This window comes from Fistularia commersonii, chromosome 16, assembly GCF_037954325.1.
Source record: "Fistularia commersonii isolate RoL2024-O1a breed Wild chromosome 16, RoL_Fcom_v1.0, whole genome shotgun sequence".
In the NCBI taxonomy this organism is placed as follows: domain Eukaryota; kingdom Metazoa; phylum Chordata; class Actinopteri; order Syngnathiformes; family Fistulariidae; genus Fistularia; species Fistularia commersonii.
The window spans coordinates 17358852-17378989 of NC_141299.1; the positions used below are offsets into that span (position 1 = coordinate 17358852).

The following is a 20138-nucleotide window of genomic DNA, read 5'->3' on the forward strand; positions in this document are numbered from 1 at the left end:
ACTGTTTCATCTGACTTCATTCCCGTTTGTCGATCACCCAGGAGAAAGTCAAGGTCGTTGAATAATCCTGTTTTTCGCGGTCTTGTCTCACCTCCGTCTTCAACACCTTGCCTTCCATTCTGGCTGTCACTCGTTTCTCCACCCGTTCCATCCTGCTTTTACACGTTTCTTCCTGGTACCTGGTAACGGAGTATAGATGGATGGATTAATGCTGCAGGACAAGGAGATATGGATTTTCTGATATTTTATTTCCACCATATTTTCCTTTACAACAGCTTTGACTTTTTTTTTTTTTATAAAAAGATTGCTTCATTTATTTTTCAAAGTGTACAGAGAAATCGCTTGGAGTTGGAAAATGTTCTGAGGAGTCAAACTTGATTGTAAAATCTTTGATTTTAAAACAAAAAAAAAAGATCTTTTGCAAAATCCCCAAAGTGGAACTCGTCCAAAACAGATTCTGATATCATGATTGTGCAAAATCCTTCTTTTTGAACGCGTGATCTTCGAGTTAAACTTCCCTGTTTGAACTGTATTTCCTGTTCCAGACGACGCCTTAGCTGTCGGATCACGCTCGTCTCCCCGTACCTTCTGCTACGTGGAGCGTGAGGGAGAAGCTCCAAATTCAATTCAGCCGGCGATTCACCGCGAAAACCCATCTGTGTCTCCCCCCGCCGGGCTGCCAGGGGTGATTAATGTCTTGTGTGTTAAAGACAGAGGCCTGCAGGCGCAGCTCTACCCCGCCCGGTTGGTCCAACCGTGGCCCAAATGGCTCCAAGTAGGCCGAGATGGATCTTCCTAAAAAAAAAAAACAAAAAAAAAAAAACACAGGGGTTGCTTGCACGTCAGGCAGGGATGTGTCATTTCCTGTCGTTTCCTGTCGTTTCCTGCCGTCTCCTGGCGGCGTGGAGGAGCGGTCGGCTCCATCGCAGGCCACTGAGCAGCACAAACAGCGCGGGAGACGCTCTTCCACTACATTTGATGCTCTGCGCTCCCGCTCATTCAAATCAACCGTGATCCCAAGCAACGTCCACGTGATTTAATGAGGTATGAAGCTCTTTTTATGTCTCAGAATTAGTCAAGTTGAGTTTTATATCTACGGCAGCTTTATATCTAGAGCAGGTCTGGACCACAGATCTTGAAGATCTGCAGAAAGATCTGCCATGTTCTGCAGAAACACAACATGACATGGCATGTGGGCGGCCCTCTGTCTCAACCAGAAGGTGTGTGTGTGTGTGTGTGTGTGTGTGTGTGTGCCTCCATGTCATTCAGTCATACTGAGACAGAAGCAGCAGCATTGTATTTGATCAAATGTGTGTTTTTTTTTAAATTTTTTATTATTAATCTCCTGAATTAAATTTTCAAAAATAGGAGTGATGGAAAGTTTCCTGGAAAATCTCCTGTTTTGTTTTTTTTTTTTTGTTTTTTTTTTTTCAAGCTGGAGTTCAGTCTTGTCATCTCGAGCGATTCTCACCTCCAGGAACTGGGATGTTTTAAAAATTCTTCAAGTCAGTACAGACGTCTCACTGTCTGCAAGCCGGTTCCCCAGATCACATCTGACACCGTGACATTTAACAAAGGCTTACATTTTTTGAAGGTCCAAATCTATGCGGTCGATATGGACATTGTGGAGGACTACAAATACATGAGCGGGCACATTGACAAATTAGCAAATTAAATTGGACATAAAAAAGGCATTGTGCAAGAAGGGCCACAGCTACTTCTGCTCCCCGAGGCATCCGAGGTCTTCCGACATCTACTGGACCGAGCTCAGGATGGTTTAATGGTCAGTCCAGTGCCATATTTTACGCCGTTTTTTAATTTCTTCATTTATCTATTAGCGGGTTTATCTGTTTGCAGATGACATTGTGAGAGCAGGGAGCAGGTGGAGGAACATCTAGAGCGGTGAAGGTATGGCCTTGGCAACAAGATCGAATATGTGTGTGTGAGAGAGAGAGAAATCGAGTGGAACGGTGAAGCTGAAAGGAGCGGAGATAAAGAAGGTGGAGGATTTTTAAGTAATCAGAGTTATCAGGCAGAAGGAAAGGGAAGGTGTAGAAGATGGTGGCATTGAGGAGAAGACTGGAAACAGAGCTGGAGGTGGCAGAGATGAAGGTGATGACGTTGACCAGGATGGAGAGGAGCAGGGATGAGTGCGTCAATTAGATGTTTTGGAGAGAAGACAAGGTCAGAGAAGCCAGGCTGAGATGGTTGGGTCATGGACAGTGAACATATTGGTAGACGGATGCTGGAATTGGAGGTCTAGAGGAAGAGCATAGAGAAGATGGACGGAGGTCATGAGAAGCTAGCTGATGTGAGAGAGGAGGATCCAGAGAACAGGGTTAGATGGAGAAGGTGGATTTGCTTTGACGACCCCTGAAGGGAAAAACTCAAAGATGAAGATCTTTATTCATCCATTTCTGTTCATCTCCTCTTATTTTATTTGTCTTACTTCTTTCTGTATGCAGCATCTGGGATCAATAAAAGTTTTTTCTGATTCTCATTTATTGCAAATGTGTACATTTCTGGGTACGGTTGTACTGATATGTATAGATGTACAAATAATAAAGCAGAAATAAAGCAGCTTAATCATATTTTCAATCCAAAATCTTCTTTTTTTTTATTTTGCATGAAGAAACAACTTGTTACCCGTCACTCACGACAGTAATTATCTGGGTTTCCTCTTTTCACAGTGCGGAAATACAGAATGTAGGCTGTGAAAAGCTGGCGTTTTTTATTTAACATGCTTGTTTTCTTTTCCTTGACGCGTAGCATAAAACTTCCAAGGTGATTTTAACCGAGTGACCCCAAGACGACCAATGTACCCTGTTAGTTTACAGCTTTGACAGACTCATAAACCAGTAAAATACTTTACTTGTTCCATTGGTGGGGTCAGTTTAGGAAAAGTCATCGAGTTTCAAGCCGAAAAAAAGGTTTAAGTGGATTTTTTTTCTGCCCCTAAATGTGCCAACTGGCTCATCTGTTACGGAGCCCCTTTGGGGACGTGGTGGGTAAAACATTGAAGGTTTGACAGAAAAAAAAGGGGGGTTGGGTTTAAGAGCTGGCAAATGTTTGTCTTTTTACCCCAACATTATTAGGTAAACAATTTCGAGATCTCTTAAAATGTACTTCCCAACCCACTTTGGGAGACCTTTTTATTTATTTATTTTTCTATTATCCCTTTTTAACCACCCAAATTTTGAAGGGGTAAAAAAAATTAGATTCATTTCTTCGAGATCTTGCAAAAGTTTGTCTTTTTTTTCCCGACCCACTTTGTGAGATCTTACAAAAAATATCTTTCTTGGACGCTTTTTACCCCCAAATTTTGAAGGGAAAAAATATAGAAATTTTTGCAAGCTATTGGGTAAGTTCATCTTTTTTTCCCCAACCCATTTTGTGAAATCTTCCAAAAATTAATTTTTTAATCCCCTTTTACTCCCCCAAATTTTGAAGGGTAAAAAAAATATGAATTTTTGCACGATCTTGCAAAAGTTCTTCTTTTTTTTCCAACCCACTTTGCAAGATCTCACAAAAAAAATATATATTTTTATCACATTTTACCCCCCAAATTTTGAAGGTTAAAATATTTTTAATTTTTGCAAGATCTTGGAAAATCTCATCTTATTTTTCCCAACCCACTTTGTGAGATCTTACATATAACATTTTTGACCCCTATTTGAATAATAAAAAAAATAAATACATTTGCAAGATCACGCAAAAGGTCATCTTTTTTCCCAACCTACTTTGCAAGATATTACAAAATTTGTTTTTTTAATCCCTTTTTACCCCCCAAATTTTGAAGGGAAAAAAAAGTGAATTTTTGCAAGATCTTGCAAAAGTTAATCTTTTTTCCAACCCACTTTGCGAGATCTCACAAAAAAAATTATATATATATATATATATATATATATATATATATATATATATATATATATTTTATCCCATTTTACCTCCCAAATTTTGAAGGGAAAGAAAAACTTAATGTTTGCAAGATCTTGGAAAAGTTCATCTTATTTTCCCAACCCACTTTGTGAGATCTTGCAAAAAATATTTTTGACCCCTATTTGAATAATAAAAAAATAAAATAAAATTTGCAAGATCATGCAAAAGGTCATCTTTTTTTCCCAACCTACTTTGCAAGATATTACAAAAATGTTTTTTTTATATCCCTTTTTACCCCCAAATTTTGAAGGGTAAAAAAAAATAAATTTTTGCAAGATCTTGCAAAAGTTAATCTTGTTTCCAACCCACTGTGCGAGATCTCACAAAAAATATAAATATTTTTATCCCATTTTACCTCCCAAATTTTGGAGGGTAAGAAAAATTTAATTTTTGCAAGATCTTGGAAAAGTTCATCTTATTTTCCCAACCCACTTTGTGAGATCTTGCAAAAAAAAATTTTTGACCCCTATTTGAATAATAAAAAAATAAAATAAAATTTGCAAGATCACGCAAAAGGTCATCTTTATTCCAACCCACTTTGCAAGATATTACAAAAATTGTTTTTTGAATCCCTTTTTACCCCCCAAATTTTGAAGGGAAAAAAATGTGAATTTTTGCAAGATCTGGCAAAAGTTAATCTTATTTCCAACCCACTTTGCCAGATCTTGCAAAAAAAAATCCCCTTTTTACCCCCCAAATTTTGAAGGGAAAAAAATGTGAATTTTTGCCAGATCTTGCAAAAGTTAATCTTATTTCCAACCCACTTTGCCAGATCTTGCAAAAAAATTTTTTTTTCCCCTTTTTACCCCCCAAATTTTGTAGGCTAAACCATTTTTTGTAAAATCTCACATAAATACTTTCATTTTTTCTCCCTCCATCACTCTCATGTCCCCGAAGGGCTCCGTAATTTTTGACCCTAATTACCACACACGGGTGAAGTGGACCGTGGGTATCGTGGGAGTCGATGTGAAGGGACGTGTGGGGTCCAGTTTGCTTAGTGACCAACAGATGGCGCGGAAGAGGCTCAACGGTCCCACGGAGAGGCTCCAAGCTGAGTCTCCGTGGAAGTGGATTTGGGGGGGAATAAACGAGAAAAGCGCAACGACTTTCGTGGGCGTTTTTTTTTTCTTCCTTTTTTTTTCGGTTTCGCCTTTAGAGTCGCGCGTCGCGGTGCGTAATTACGCGTGGAGCGCCTTGCGTGGATTCTGCGGGACAAAGGGAGGCGGGCTGGAGAAGAGGAGGAGGAGGACCGTTGGAAGGGAAAGGGGAGGGAGTCGGAAGTGATTTCTCTGCGTGTGTGTGTGTGTGTGGAGAGAGTGAGTGTGTGTGTCGTCTCTCTCCTTTACGCACTCTTAGAAATGTAACTTTGCATGCGGGATTTCGTAAAGACGTCGCATCGCCGTCGAGAGCGCCGCTGCTTGTGAGGAGGAGAAGAAGAAGAAGAAGAAGAGGAAGGAGAAGAAGAAGAAGGAGGAGGGCAGAGAAAGACGCGGAGTTGCCGGTTGGAATCCGCCGCAGTTTCCTCCCCGTCGGATCCTCGGAGCATGGGGTGAGCTGGACACCCGACACTCGGAAACTTCTGCAGATCCTCCGCGTCTCCTCCTTTTGTTTCCGCCGTGCTCTCTCCCTCTGCCCCCCCCCCAACCCCCTTCTAACCTCCAGAAGGTCGACCTGGACGGTCTGATCTTCAGGTCATGTGATGGGACACACGAGGAGGTCGCCTGCAACGACCCGCCGGAGAATTTCCTGTTTTCTGCTTCCCGCGGCTGCAAACTAGCTCGGATCATCTCCAGATCATTTCTAGTTTTGCACACGGGATAGTATGTGTGTGTGTGTGTGTGTGTGTGTGAGGCGCTCAGCTCAGTCCCGTCTGCTATGGTGTGTGTGTGTGTTGAATTATGCATGCCAGCTTGGCTGCTTCAACCACACACACACTTGAAGGCTCCACACATGGTCTGCGGTCCTTCATGGTCTTGGCATTGAGATGTTTGCTTCTTCTCCTGGTGCTCCAGTGTTTTCCAGGTGACGCCGCGAGGAGAACTTTTGATATGAAAAGTCGTCAACTTTTAAATTCCACAGTTGAAGGAAAAGATTTTGTGACCCGGCGTTTGTAGACCTGGACCCGCTGAGCCGGAGGTCAGGAGAGCAGCTTCTGGAGGGTCTGCTAGCCGTTAGCGGTTAGCTCGTCGCTCTTCCACGGTCTCCGGTTGGATTCCCACAGGGAGGCCTTTCAGCGTGGGGTCTTTCTGGGGTATCCATGTTCTCCTCATGTCCGCTTGGGTTCCTCAGGTTCCTCCCACCGTCCAAACACATGCAGGAGATTCTTTGGAGACTCCGAGTCGGTCAGAATAAGAGGGTGGATGATGGCGCGTGAGTGAACGTCTGCATTGTTCTGTACGATGTCTGAACGAAAGGATGAATGGTTGCACGTTTACATGTCATGTGAACAAGCGAGTGAATGTACAAATGTTGTACAAATGGCTGCCGGTCTCCTAACGACGTGAATAAGAGGGTGAATGGTTGTGTATATGTATATATATATATGTCTGTGTGTGTTTGTGTATAGATATACTGATGTCATGTCCTTAAAACAAGTCCAAATGAATCCGTGTTGCTTCCAGAGTGGACACTGTGATTTCACACAAGTGGGATTGACTTGGAGTTACCTTGTGTTGTTTAAGTGTTCCCTTTATTTTTTTGGAAGAATATAAATTTCATTTTCATTAATTGGTTTATTAGGACAGTGTATAATTACATTAAGCACAGAGGCAGAGATGTTTGTACCAGATTGTAGTTCATAGCTAATTTCCATCTGTAGTCCTGGGAAGATGATACAAATGTATACAAAACATACAAATAGACAATAAAATAACTATACAATATATAAACAGGAAAAAAAAAAGTATTTTGCAAGATGAAAGTTCAATGTATAATTTGATGCAATGTGACATTATTAGTTTGGTCATCTGGGGGCATCAGATGATACCCAGAAGGGCAACATCTGATGGAAAATACCCGTCTGGTATTGTTAGTGTGTGCTTGTTTGGTGCACCAGAATCCAATATCTGACAGCTGTGTAAAGTCTGAATGAGAGGGTGAATTATTTTATGTCTATATGGTGAGCGAGGGAGTGAATGGTTGCAGTCAGGGGAGGCAGGAGAGGCCGTGCCTCACTTGCCAATCTCGGAAAGAATGATGGTTTTATTTATCAGCGATTTGGACTATAAATGGATTTTTCATTTCATTTCATCAGTTTTAGATTTTTTTTTAAATTCAAAATCACTTGATTTTCACAAGACGTGGCGGTGAGGCCGCAAATTGTCGAGCCTCACCAAGGATTGTGCGATGGTGTCTGACCGCTAGCTCTGCGCTAAGACTGTATTGCTTTCACTATTAAGACCTTTAAACCCTTTTGCTGCATGAACCACATCTCCAATGTACACTCTTATTTTTGTCAACGACTGTTTGTGTTCTACTAGTTTCTTGTGCTGAGCGATCATAAAACATCTGAAAAGCCACTGAGGCACGCAGTTCTCCTGCCTCATGTTAGGGGGCGCTCGTGAGGGAGTGCCTGACCAGCCACGAACCTCACCGTGCACCGCTGGTTGCAGAAAATGAAGGATTTCATGTCTCTATATTGTGTCTGAATGAAAGGATGAATGATCGCAGGCCAGTATGAATGAGTGAGTTAATGTTGCCATGACGATCTGGCGTCTGATTTCATATCTCTAGATGGCGTGTGAATGAGAGGGTGAATGTTGTCGTGTCTATATTTGGCCCCGTGATTGATTGACTCGCGGTCGAGGTCGAACTCGGCTCTCGGCCAATGAGAACCCTCCCCCCCCCTCCCCGCGACCACGAGTGCAGGACAAGCGGTAAAGATAATAAATGAATGGATGAATGCATTCATTCCCGAAGGAAGGGGAAAACCAGCGGTGCGTTCAGGTGCCGCTTTGCATCTGCAAAGTCAATTTCCCTTCCCCGGTTCAGGCAGTCGGGCTCAAAAAAAGGAAAAAAAATCAGCTGATTTTCTACTCCAGCACATGACGGGCGGCGTCACGGCGAGATGACGGCTCGCGGGGATGAAATGCACCGGGCGACGGCGCCGAGCAGGACGCTGTCGTGACTTCAGGCCTTCTGGCCGGAAGCTGAAATCAAGCGACCAAATGGTGTTTTAATGGCGTGCGTCGGACGTGGAGCCTCGATGACACCCGACCGCCGCGGATTGAAAGCCTCTCCGTGTCCGCCGTCGAACCAGATGCACTCGAAACACCGCTTCAGCGCTTGAATCCCAGACATTAGCGACACGGAATAATGTAAATAAGAGGTCAACGATACTTGTGGAGCTTTCATTTCCAGCCAGTAACTTTGCCCGTCTCTGTTCTCTCCCGCTGCAGAGGAGTCGTCTTCCGGCCTTAAAATGTACCCGCTTCATCGAGAGAGGTATAAAAACGCCGCCGTGTCGTGGCTCTGCATGGCAGGGATGGGCGAGAACTTCTTTTTCCCCTTCTAGTCACCATCTTCTACCATTTAAACAAGAAAAACCTGAAAGCGACCCAAGCGCAGCCCCATCATGGCTCATTGGTTCATCTAAAGAATCGAGGCTTTTCAGGTTTCGACGACAAATTACGCAACTGAATGCAAGTTTTTTTTCCCGGTAAAATATAATTGGAAAGTCCTGTACTTTAAATACCAACTCGCCTATCCCGGTTTCATCACGATGTGTTTTCCCATCTTTATCAAGCCATCAGTGTGAGCGTCGTCTCCTGTCTGTCCTTTGCACCACAAAGCTCCCGCTTTACGCATGATTTTTGTTTTTTTATGTGGAATCCATGTCCGTTTTGATATTTTAACCCGTCGTTCCCCGGATAGTCGGATCTGTTTCTATTTTGTTTGTTTTTGTGAATTATTGATGGCGCAGGAAGGGAGCGCGGCGCCGCTCAAATACTTCGGCCGGGTCCGGTGCGTTCATGGCGCCGTGGGAGAACCCGGAATACGACCCGAGTCCACCGGAGATCAGTACAGTGGCCACAGGAGCGGGGCTTATTCGGAAAAATCCACTTTATACAGTTTTTTCTTTTCTTTCGCGTCCAGAAAACAGCTCCTCGGAATATCCGACCGCTGCAAGACTTCACGTCCCGGGAACTTTGGTGCAATCTGATTGGACGTTCCAATGTGACCCTTAAGGGCTGCATCTGTATCTCATTATATTAACAATAATAATAATAGGGATAAAACTAATGATGACATTTATTATTATTATTATTATTATTATTATTAATGATTATAATAATAATCAGCCAGCTTTGTCGATTTCTCTGCTTGCAGAAGATGTCAAGAAATGAACATAATAATAATAATAATAATAATAGAGTGTAAATTAGACAGTAAACATTGAAGTATGAGATACGCGGTATAAATTGCACGCAGATACAAACTGATATTTGACGATATAAAAGTAGCAGCCGAGGGTTTTTTGTTTTGTGTGAATTTCAGTGTAGTAATAATGAAAATAAATAATAATAATAATAATATTGCATTTTTTTAAGGTTCCTTTCTCTGTACAGAGATGCATAAACCGACAAGCGCATTTTGCGTCTGCTTGCACTCACAGGAAGCATCAAAATTAAGCGAAAATGAAATTGTGGAATTTAGAAATATGTAAGAAACATCCACTTTGAAAGATGGTAGAAAAAAATAGAAAACATGGTTTGATAAAAATGCATCTGCAGAGAACTATTACACAATAGAGGTGTTTCTCCGATTCGGCAATATTGGTAAAAAAAAAAAAACAGTTTAGCATTATCAGGATTTGGAAAATAAAAGGAAGTAGCCCGTTGGGTCTGAGAGGGATAGAAAAACAGTGATTTGATAACCAGAGTGCCCAGAACTATATAAATATTAAGCCCCTTTTTGTGAAAAATACTGCATTAGTGTTTTCCGTGCCCCCCCCCCCCCCCCCCCACTCCCTACCCTTTTTAAATAGGACAGTTTAATCCCGCTGAATAAATATGATTATTTCCGACTGTTAAATTCAAATCCGCGTCTTCTTTGCGGAGCGTCGGAAGACGACGACACAAAACAACAACAACCTCCATTTCCATCCAGGTGGAAAAGGGACGGGATTTAAAGGAAGCGTGGCGGCTTGTTAGGGTTAATATCTGCTGGGTTGGAAGACGGGTGAGTTTGAGGAGGCGACCCGGTGGCGACCCGGCCAGAAACTTCATATAACTTCGGGGATTCCTGGTGGCGTCCTCCCTCCGGCTGGAATCCAGCGGCCGCGTGGGAGGAAGGCGGGTTTTTACAACAATCACCGTAATTGTCACTTCGGAGACTCGCTTTCGCACGAATCTGTTCGGCGATGAAAGCTTTTTTTTTTTTTTTTTTTTTTTTTTATCCCCCTTTCTTTCCATTTTCCTCTCCGACCTTCACGTCCGGACGATTGCGAAAACCCCCGGATTCAAATCGCCTTCGCTTTAAGCGACTGCAGCAACTCCTCGGTGGAATTTATGCGAGAAGGTCTGACCTTCGAATAAGTGCTTCCGGCGTGCAGACGTGGAAAAACATTTTCGCGTCGTGTCGTGAGAAAACGTACACAAAGCGTGCGGCCCAGACGGGGAGGGAGATGCTCAGCTGGGCCTGAACATGGGTCTGCATCTTCTTCTCCTTTGGGCTTTTCCCTTCAGGGTCTCCACAGCGAATCCACCTTCTCCATCTCACCCTGTTGTCTGGATCCTCCTCGCTCACCTTCATATCCTCTCTCACAACATCCATAAATCTTCTCTTTGGTCGTCCTCTAGACCTCCAACTCCAGCATCCGTCCAACAATACATTCACTGTCCATGACCCAACCATCTCTTCTTCTCTCCAAAACATCTAACTGATGGACTCATTCCTGATCCTCTCCATCCTGGTCGCTCCCAAAGAGAACCTCAGCATCTTCATCTCTGCCACCTCCCATCTTCTGGTCACTGTCAGTGTTTGTAGATCATCTCACCACCATCTCCTCCACCTTTCCTTTCCTACTGGCTGATGTTCTTCTATCTCTTGGTAGCCCTGACACTTTCCTCCACCCGTTCCAACCTGCTTCAACCCGTCTCTTCACCTCTCCTACGCTCTGGACTGTTGATTGCAAGCACCTGGAATCTTCCAACTTCTTCATCTCCACTCCCTGCAGCCTCTATCCCCACTTTGTCCTCCAGCCGATGTCTATCTCGGCCTTCCTCCCGCGCGCTAAAACCGTTAAAGTCGTCTTTTTCGCCGTCGGAATTGAACAACCTCAGAATTTGACGCTCATTTCATCGGTCCAGTGCGACCAGGCTGAATGTTTCGGCGGCGTGAAGCTCGTTCGCTCCTAAAATCCATAAATTAGCCACAACGTTGTTCAAGCCGCAGTGTTCACAGCGTGTGAAGAAGTAGCGGCTTATAATCCGCAAATGTTGGTCGTTGTTGCCCTTCCGTTGCTATGACAACGTCCAAGCAGTGGCGTCCCAACGTGTCGTCACGCCTGCAGAACACGCTACCGGTCCCCCTCCTTTTGGTTTGGACGGCGTCTTAAATCCCCGACGTTCGACCAGATCGGTAGGAATTATGAAACCGTCTCATTAGTCGAACGTAAACCCCGTCGGCGCTTGTTTTTCGTCGGATTTCGGCTCGGATTCAAATCGTTCCCGTCGTCGCGATCGGCCCCCGGAGAGCGTAAACTGGCGGCGAGTAAATGGCGCTGATGCGGGTGTTTTCCAGCGTTTCCGAGCTCATCATCCCGTCCTTCGCGTCCAGCTCTGCTTTCCCTCTCCCGCTTCTTTCCTCTCGTACCTGGATGGAAAAGCCGATGTTCTGCGGGCCGGATCGAGGAGCCGCATCGATTTACTGACATGAAGTTGCACGTCAGCCGGTTGGCGATGCGCCGACGCCGACGACCTCCGTGGGTTTAGAGACACCGAGCGATGGAGGCCGTGACGGAACGTGATCCTTTTTACAAGGATTACAGGGACACTTTGATCAATTCATATATTTTTAAAGGAAATTGTTCCTCTTCCAGCTCACATTGAGATTGGTGAGGTTGGATTCCGGTCTTGTTCCTCAGGGGTCTCAAAAACATGCAGGAGGTTCATTGGAGACCCTGATCAAGATGCCTCCATATCAGCGGTGCTCAGGTTTATTTAGCTTGCAAGCTACTTTAAAAGTCAAAATTATCTGCCGATATTTATTTATGTGTATACACCCGGCATACTTTATCGTTAATATAAAGATACCATATTTTCACGACTATAAGGCAAGGTGTACAAGTCAGTGGTGAGACCAGCGATGATGTTTGGACTAGAAACTGTTCCAATGACCAAAAGACAGCAGGCAGAACTAGAGGTTGCAGAGATGAAGATGTTGAGGTTCTCTTTGGGAGTGACCAGGATGGAGAGGATCAGGAATGAGTCTATCAGAGGGACGGCACATGTTAGATGTTTTGGAGAGAAGGTCAGAGATGGTTGGGTCATGGACAGAGAAGGGATAGTGAATATATTGGTAGACGGATGCTGGAATTGGAGCTGCCAAGCAAGAGGTCTGGAGGAAGACCAAAGAGAAGATTTATGGACGTAGTGAGAGAAGATATGAAGGTAGTTGGTGTGAGAGAGGAGGTTCCAGAGAATAGGGTTAGATGGAGAAGGTTGATTTGCAGTGGCGACCCCTGAAGGGAAAAGCCGAAAGAAGAAGAAGAAGAATCTGTCACAGGGGTGCAGGACATGTATGACCGAGACAAAGTGATGATTGAGATGTTTTGGACATGAACAAAGGAGTGTTCATGTCCAAACCCTGGTGAAGATCTGGGTAGAAGGTTGCTGAAGGTGAAGCTGCCAGGCATGAGGTCTGGAGGAAGACCAAAGAGAAGGCTTATGGATGTAGTGAGAGAGGATATGAAGGTAGTTGGTGTGAGAGAGGAGGATCCAGAGAATAGGGTGAGATGGAGAAAGTTGACTCGCTGTGGCGACACCTGAAGGGAAAAGCCGAAAGAAGAAGAAGATTTTAACGACTACAAGGCGCACATAAAAGTCTTGTTTTCTACAAAATGTGCAGTGCGCCCTGTGTGTGTTGTTGTTGTAAGGCGGACATAGTAAAGAACACCATGAGAACGTTAAAGGGGAAAGTGTGTGCATTGGTTGTATATAAAAGAACAGGTATTTGCGTTATGCAGAACATCGTTGTTTTAACAACCCTGAAAACATGGCCGACAAACACATCCAGCCACGTCACCAACATGCCGCTCACTTTCGACATCCTGGTGAGTCACTGTGGAGAAGAAGTGGACCAGCATGGTAGCGAGACACACAACGGGGTACGAAAAGTCTTCTTGGAGACCACGGTTTCACTAAGAGTAGAAGGCAGCGCCGGGCGAGTTACGCCACAATTTGCAAATGGATTGTAGATGCTCAGGCTAACGTGTCTGCCGGCACTGTTGTCGGAGCTTTCGCAAAAAGCCGGCATCATTTCCGGGGAAAGCGACTCTGACAGTGAAGAAAGTGAAGCTTGCATGTTTGATGGAGATTTAGCGCAGATGTTCAAATCAGAAACAGAGGATGAGGACTTCCATGGGTTCGATTGATGACGATTGACGGTAAAAAAATGTGAATACCTTCTATTTTTAAATACGCAGACTTGTATGCTTGTGTTTGCAAGGCGGACCTAGTAGAGGACACCATGAGAACGTTAAAGGGGGAAGTGTGGGTGGATTGTATATAAGACGCGCGCCTTATAATCAGGTGCGCCTTATAATCAGGTGCGCCTTATATGTGAGTTAAATACAGTAATGGCACACATAACTGAGACTGCGCCTTTTAGTGCGATGCGCCTTATGGTCGGGAAAATACGGTATATGGAAATGTAACTCCAGTCAGACTTGTATGAAATGAAAGAGTCCACTTAGGAAGCAACATGGATTGATTTGGACTTGTTTTAAAGTCATGACATCAACGTTGGATCAGCCTGGAGTGTGATTTTACACTTTCATGGGTTTCCATGGGTTCATACATTTCATTTCCATTGATCGTTTTGGCGTGATTTTGTTGTCGGCACATTCAACTATGCAAACAACAAAGTATTTCATAAGAATATTTCATTCATTCAGATTCAAGGAAGTGTTATTCTAGTGGTCCCTTTATTTTTTTGCGCAGTGCATATCTTGTTGACCTTGCAAGAACATGTATTGCCCAACCCGATTTTACATTTTTGGCCATTTTCGTTCTCCCACGTCGCCTCCTGTAGTGTCTCTGGATCCGTGATGGACCGGCGCCACCAGCATTTGACCTATCAGGCCCCCTTTTGTGCATGAAAATGTTTCTTCGAGGCGCATCTGAATATAATGATCTCACTTTATATGAGGAAATTACAATATTAAGTGCGGTGGTAAGGCGAAGACGGAAACAGACGCTTTTCAAAATAAGATCCGGAGGGTCTAATAAATAAACGATGCACTCACATGTCTTATTGCGCTGCCGAACCGTTCCATTTTGTATTTATAAAAACGTTTCCTATCATTATTTCTCATCAATTCATATCCAAATGCACTGCGGATGTCAGAGTAGTAATTTCAGTGTACAGTGAAACACCTTTCTACTCTGTGCACGTGACAATAAACGCGATGAATCTGAAAGCTATAATTTGTACCGGGAAGGATTTATTTTGCCGACCGGCACGAAAAGCTCCTCGGCGGCGGGTTTGGAGGAGCGACGCTCTACTTTCACCTCATTCACACGTGTCCTGCTCAAACGCCGTTATCTGTTTTTGTCCTTGTTGGTCTTATTTTTGTTTATTTTTATCATTGTCACTCTCATTTATGTTCCTATCCTTGTTGTTGTCATTTTGGGTGTCAATTCTCACCCTTGCCGTTTTTTTTCTCTTTCCATTCTGTCTATTCTTATCCGTAATGATGTTGTTCACTCTGCTGTCTATTTATTTGTGGATGTCTTTTGCTATCTTTTAATTGTCTTCTAATTGTCTCTCTATTTATACGCTGCTCAAAAAAATAAAGGGGAAACTAAAATAACACATCCTAGAATCTGAATGGATGAAATATTCTTATGAAATGCTTTTTCCTTTACATCGTTGAATGTGCCGACAACAAAATCACACCAAAATGATCAATAGAAATCAAATGTTTGATCCCATGGAAGTCTGGACTCCAAATGAAAGTGTAAAAACACACTCCAGGCTGATCCAACCTGGAAGTAACACCCTTAAAACAAGTCCAAATCAATCCGTTTGGCCTCCTAAGTGGACACTTTAATTTCACACAAGTCAGATTGACTTGGAGTTACATCGTGTTGTTTAAGCGTTCCCTTTATTTTTTGTTGACCAGTTTATTTATATTCATATTTATTGATCCTGTAACTGTTACGCTGCTGTGACAAAAGAATTTCCCCTCATATGATGTGTGACTGGTTGCAGGAGATGAACGCTTGTATCTTTCTAAGACAGATGGATGTTTGTTTACGTTGATTATGTTGACATCGTTCCTGTCAAATCTCATGTCATTCAGCGCGACTCCACCTCGCGACGGTTCAGAGTTGCAAACCTCTCGTCCGACCCTTTATTTGAAACCGCGGTCTCGTGTTGTCCACCGTCCAGACGGAGCTGTCAGAGAAGTCGGTCTTCCTGGAGTTTCCTGCAGCTGTCATCGTTTCCTGTCCCTGCGTGGAATTATTTCATCTCAGTGACGCTGAGAAGGAGCTGGAATGTTGAGCTTCCAGGAGGAGACGAGGGCCGCCATGTTTTACATTCCAGCAGATCCCCGGCTCAGCTGGGCTTCAGACGCGTTCCTCCGTCCTCTCGTCGTGTCAGAGGGAAGGTTTTCTTCTGGAAAACTGGATTTGCTTTGAGGGGAAAGCGTAGTTCTAAAATCCGCTGGCGAGGAGCAGGAATTCAAACACATCCTGCGGTTTGAAGGAAGGGTTTCCTTTGGATGGTTTTGAAGCGCAAACATCTCCCATGACTTTCGGCTGTTCACGTTACATTACATTATATTTTGCAGACGCTTTTATCCAAAGCGACTTACAATAGAGGACATAGGGACTGCAAATAACACTTGCAAATACAAGATGCGCAGGAAATATAAGCTTGTTTTTTTTTTTTTTTTTTTGACAAAGACATACACAAACGTACACACACACACACACACACACTGCATAGCCTAACTTGGTGCCTAACCTGATCCGGGGCATCAGCGCAGTAAAAAGTCCTGAAAGAGAAGAGTTTTTACCTGTTTCTTGAAGGTTGAGAGAGATGATGCTAGTCTTGTTGCTTCCGGAAGTTTGTTCCACCACTGAGGTAGTAGAACTGAGAACAGTTTTGCCTGAGATCGCTTAGAGCGAGCAGAAGGTACTGCTAGTAGGTTTGTATTAGAGTATCACGCGTCCTACAGGGCAATTCCAGCGTTCATGTGGCTTATAGAACTATATAACATTCACCCTCTCATTCACGAAACATTCACAGTGTCATTCGGTCGTCATTTAGAGACGTACAACCTCCATAATGTCGTATGGAGATTTACGACTGTTTACACGGCATGTAGAAACGTACATTCACCCTCTCATTCACGTCATTTCGTTATACAAACTCCTAGTTTCAATCCTTGTATGGAAACAGTTGTTCACTCTCTCATTCACGTGTCGTATTGAGACGTACAAACATTCAGTCATTTAGAGACGTACAACATTCACCCTTTCATTCACACGGCATTCAATCCTTATAGAAACAGTCGTTCCTGCTTTCGTTCGAGACATGCAACCATTCACCCGCTCATTCACGCTTCTAAAACCGTTGAAACAAACATACTGTTGTGGACATTTTTTGGAGGCTTCTTAAGAAAGTCGGTGACTGACAAAGAAAGGTCTGAATGGTCTGTGGATGTTTATTTTGAGGCCTCAAAAGGTAAAAGTCTCACAAAGATGCAGCTCCGGGGTATGTTTTTTCATACCTTTGCAGGACCGTCGGGCCAGTTCTTGCATGTGAGGGAACCTTGAGAACGTGCACAGAAAGGCCCCCCGTTCAAAAACACAAAACGAAATTCTAATAATTACCGTCATTTCCGGACGATAACGTGACTTTTTTCACGTAAACGACGTTGCGGCTAATATATGGACTTTTTTGGGTGGAGGACACTAACGAGCTTCACGCCGCTAAAACGTTTATCCTCGTCACATCGGACCGATGAAATGACCGGGAAATTCTGAGTCCGTTCATTTCACCGAAGAAGACGACTTTGACGGTTTTAGTGCGCAGGAGGAAGCCCGAGATAGCGATCGGCTAGCCGGTGCGGCTTATATTGAGGTGCGCCCAATAGTCCGGAGTTTAACAGGAGTTAAAATTCCAAGGATGTTCCCTGTTGGGCTCTGTTAGCAGGTGGCTGGAAGGAATAAAAGGCATTTCAAAACGCGGCTTCAGTAAAATCGAGTCTTCGCTCGCTGCAAACGCGCTTCCGTGAGGAATCAAACCTCTCCGCCGGCAGGAAAACTTCCGTAAATCCGCGTTCATGAAAGCGCATTCAGCCGATCCGGTCAGTCATTCAGCTCTTTCTCCTGCAAGAACCGGATAGAAACCAACATTTTTGCGTAAAAAGCAATCGATTTTAAAGCAGTAACATCATTTCTTAGCTTGTTTCAATGCGGGAGGAGGAGGAGGAGGGGGGACGTCCATCCCATCCTGACGCTGATCCGATCTGACAGCCAAATCCAGTTCTACTCAGACGCCAATACCGACGCGACCGCAGCCGGACAGAGAGATCGATCCATCACGTTCCCTCGGCCTCCATTCAGAAACTGGCCTCCGACTTTGAAAGAGAAGATTTTTAATCAGCAGGAGGAGTTTGAAGTCTTCATCGTGCACTAAAGGGATGACTTTTAGCGACAAAAACAACACCGGTCAGGGAGGCTTTCAGTGCTGCCCTCCATGCAGCGAGTGTGTGTGTGTGTGTGTGTGTGTGTGTGTGTGTGACCTGGATGGTCTGAATCTGAATAGATCCAGATGACCTCTCCATGGATTCAGGCCTAAACTAATAAAAATGTTTGTTTTTATCTCTCCAGCTGAGGTTGGTATCGCTGGGGACGGGGAGGGGGTAGTTGGCACGTTAAATAACCCCACCCCTTTTGCCTGTGTGTGTTTGTGTGTGTGTGTGTGTGTGTGTGTGTGTGTGTGTGTGTGTGTGTGTGTGTTTGTGGGTGTGTGCAATCATTCCCTAGCAGTTTACTGGAAAAAAAAAAAGTTAAAATCTCTACAAACTCTTAACTCCAAACCATGTCACATTATTTTTGGATTTTCCCGGCAGATTACAAAATTTACCGAATTGTGTGGAGGCAGAGATGGAAAAATTTGTAATAACATTAAGTATATATATATATATTAAGATATTAAAAGTCATCTTGTGTCAACTAATCACACATTAATGGATCTCTCTCTTCATCTAATGACTAACAGCATCTTAATTTGCTTCTTTGTTGTTTTGTCCGTCAGCAGTGTGTGTCTGTGTGTGTGTGTGTGTGTGTGTGTGTGTGTGTGTGCGCGCAATCATTCCTTAGCAGTTAACTGAAAAATTTGATTAAAGAAGAAAAAAAAAAGTAAAATCTCTCCAAACTCTTCACTCCAAACCATGACACATTATTTTTGGATTTTCCTGGCAGATTATAAAAACTACCGAATTGTGTGGCGGCAGAGATGGAAAAATATTTAATAACATTAAGTATATATATTTAAGATATTAAAAGTCATCTTGTGTCAACTAATCACACATTAATGGATCTCTCTCTTCATCTAATGACTAACAGCATCTTAATTTGCTTCTTTGTTGTTTTGTCCGTCAGGTGTGTGTGTGTGTGTGTGTGTGTGTGTGTGTGACAGACGGTGCGTTCACTGACCTCCCCTCCGGACCGCCAGCTGTGAACATCTGCCTCTGCGTTTTCCAAAAAGCGGCGCTGATTTAATTAAAGGCTTCTCGGTCTCGGGTCCATCAGATCAGGCGTCTCCTCTGAGCCGGGTTTCGCTCTCCATCACCTCGGCGGGGATTTAATCCCGTTCAGATCTGCCCGGATCATCAAACGTCGATGCGGAGCGTCCCGTCTGAGCCGATTAGCCCGAGAGGCCTTTTACGGGCGCGACGGCGAGGCGGATAAATGAAATGACTGCGTATTAAGCGGGTGTGACGGCGGCGGGTCGACGAGCTGCCAGTCATCGGCTTATTGAGATAAGAAAAATGGCGGGATGAATATTAGCGCGCGATAATTATTTTGTCTTGATGGTTCAGCGGCCTTAATGAAACGCTTATCCGTTTGTGCCTGCAGTTAATTAGTTTTAATTTGATATTAAAGTAGTGAGAGGCCGCCTGATGTGGAACACACCGGATTCAGAAGATCTTCCTCGCCGTCGTGACCCGAGAGGGCCGTCGCCAAAAAAACGATTAAACCGCTCCACATCGAGGTTTTTATAAAGTTGTACAAATATTACATCTCCAACTCCTTGTGAGGAACGATTTATTATTATTATTATTATTATTATTTATTTATTGAATCATTTATATTTATTAGAATATCTGGGTGGATGAATCAGCGGTTGCTTGCCGTATCATTTTGTTTATTTTTCTGGAGTGCAAATTTTTAATCAGTGATATTAAATTGCAAAAACCTGCGGTGTCTCGAAAAATCTGTAATTTATAAAATTTGTCGTGTGGATTAGAAATCTGGTTTTTATGATTTTAGTTTTATTTAATCCGCCTCAAAAAAGTAGCCACGTAGTAGAAGGGATCAATCCTATTATGTTTGCATCTCAATTTTAAAATGATCTAAATTCAAAATAAATCACAATTTTATATTTTATGAATTTCAAATACCACATGTTTTTGCGGTATTAAGATATTTTCATATATTTATTAGTTCAATTATTTTAATGTGTGAATTTTTACGTGTGAAAATGTTTCGCTAGTTTGAGGCGAAAGGGTTCAAATAATAAAAACTTTTATCAGATCACCGTATTTCATCTGAATACAAAAATTACACTTTATATCAGGTGATAACAATATTACGAGCGACAGGAAGGCGAAGGCGGAAACAGTCGTTGTTCAAAAAAAGATCCGGAAGGTGGAATGAAAAAAACTCCAATTTGTACCAAGAAAGATTTTCTTTGCGGGCCGGGACGGCTTCAGTTTTGCGTTGGGCGGGGGGTCG

At 43.5% G+C, this 20138-nt stretch overlaps 1 protein-coding gene across 1 annotated transcript in view; it reads left to right on the forward strand.

The window, feature by feature from the left end:
• The first annotated feature begins 5886 nt into the window (after positions 1-5886).
• The window catches only part of LOC147226127 (homer protein homolog 3-like), a 51367-nt gene continuing 37115 nt past the window's right edge, over positions 5887-20138 (forward strand). The window contains exons 1-2 of the mRNA XM_086162395.1: positions 5887-5961; positions 8337-8382. Of these exons, the coding sequence (XP_086018521.1) occupies positions 5907-5961; positions 8337-8382 (101 nt within the window). The 5' untranslated portion in view covers positions 5887-5906. The remainder of the gene's footprint in view (positions 5962-8336; positions 8383-20138) is intronic.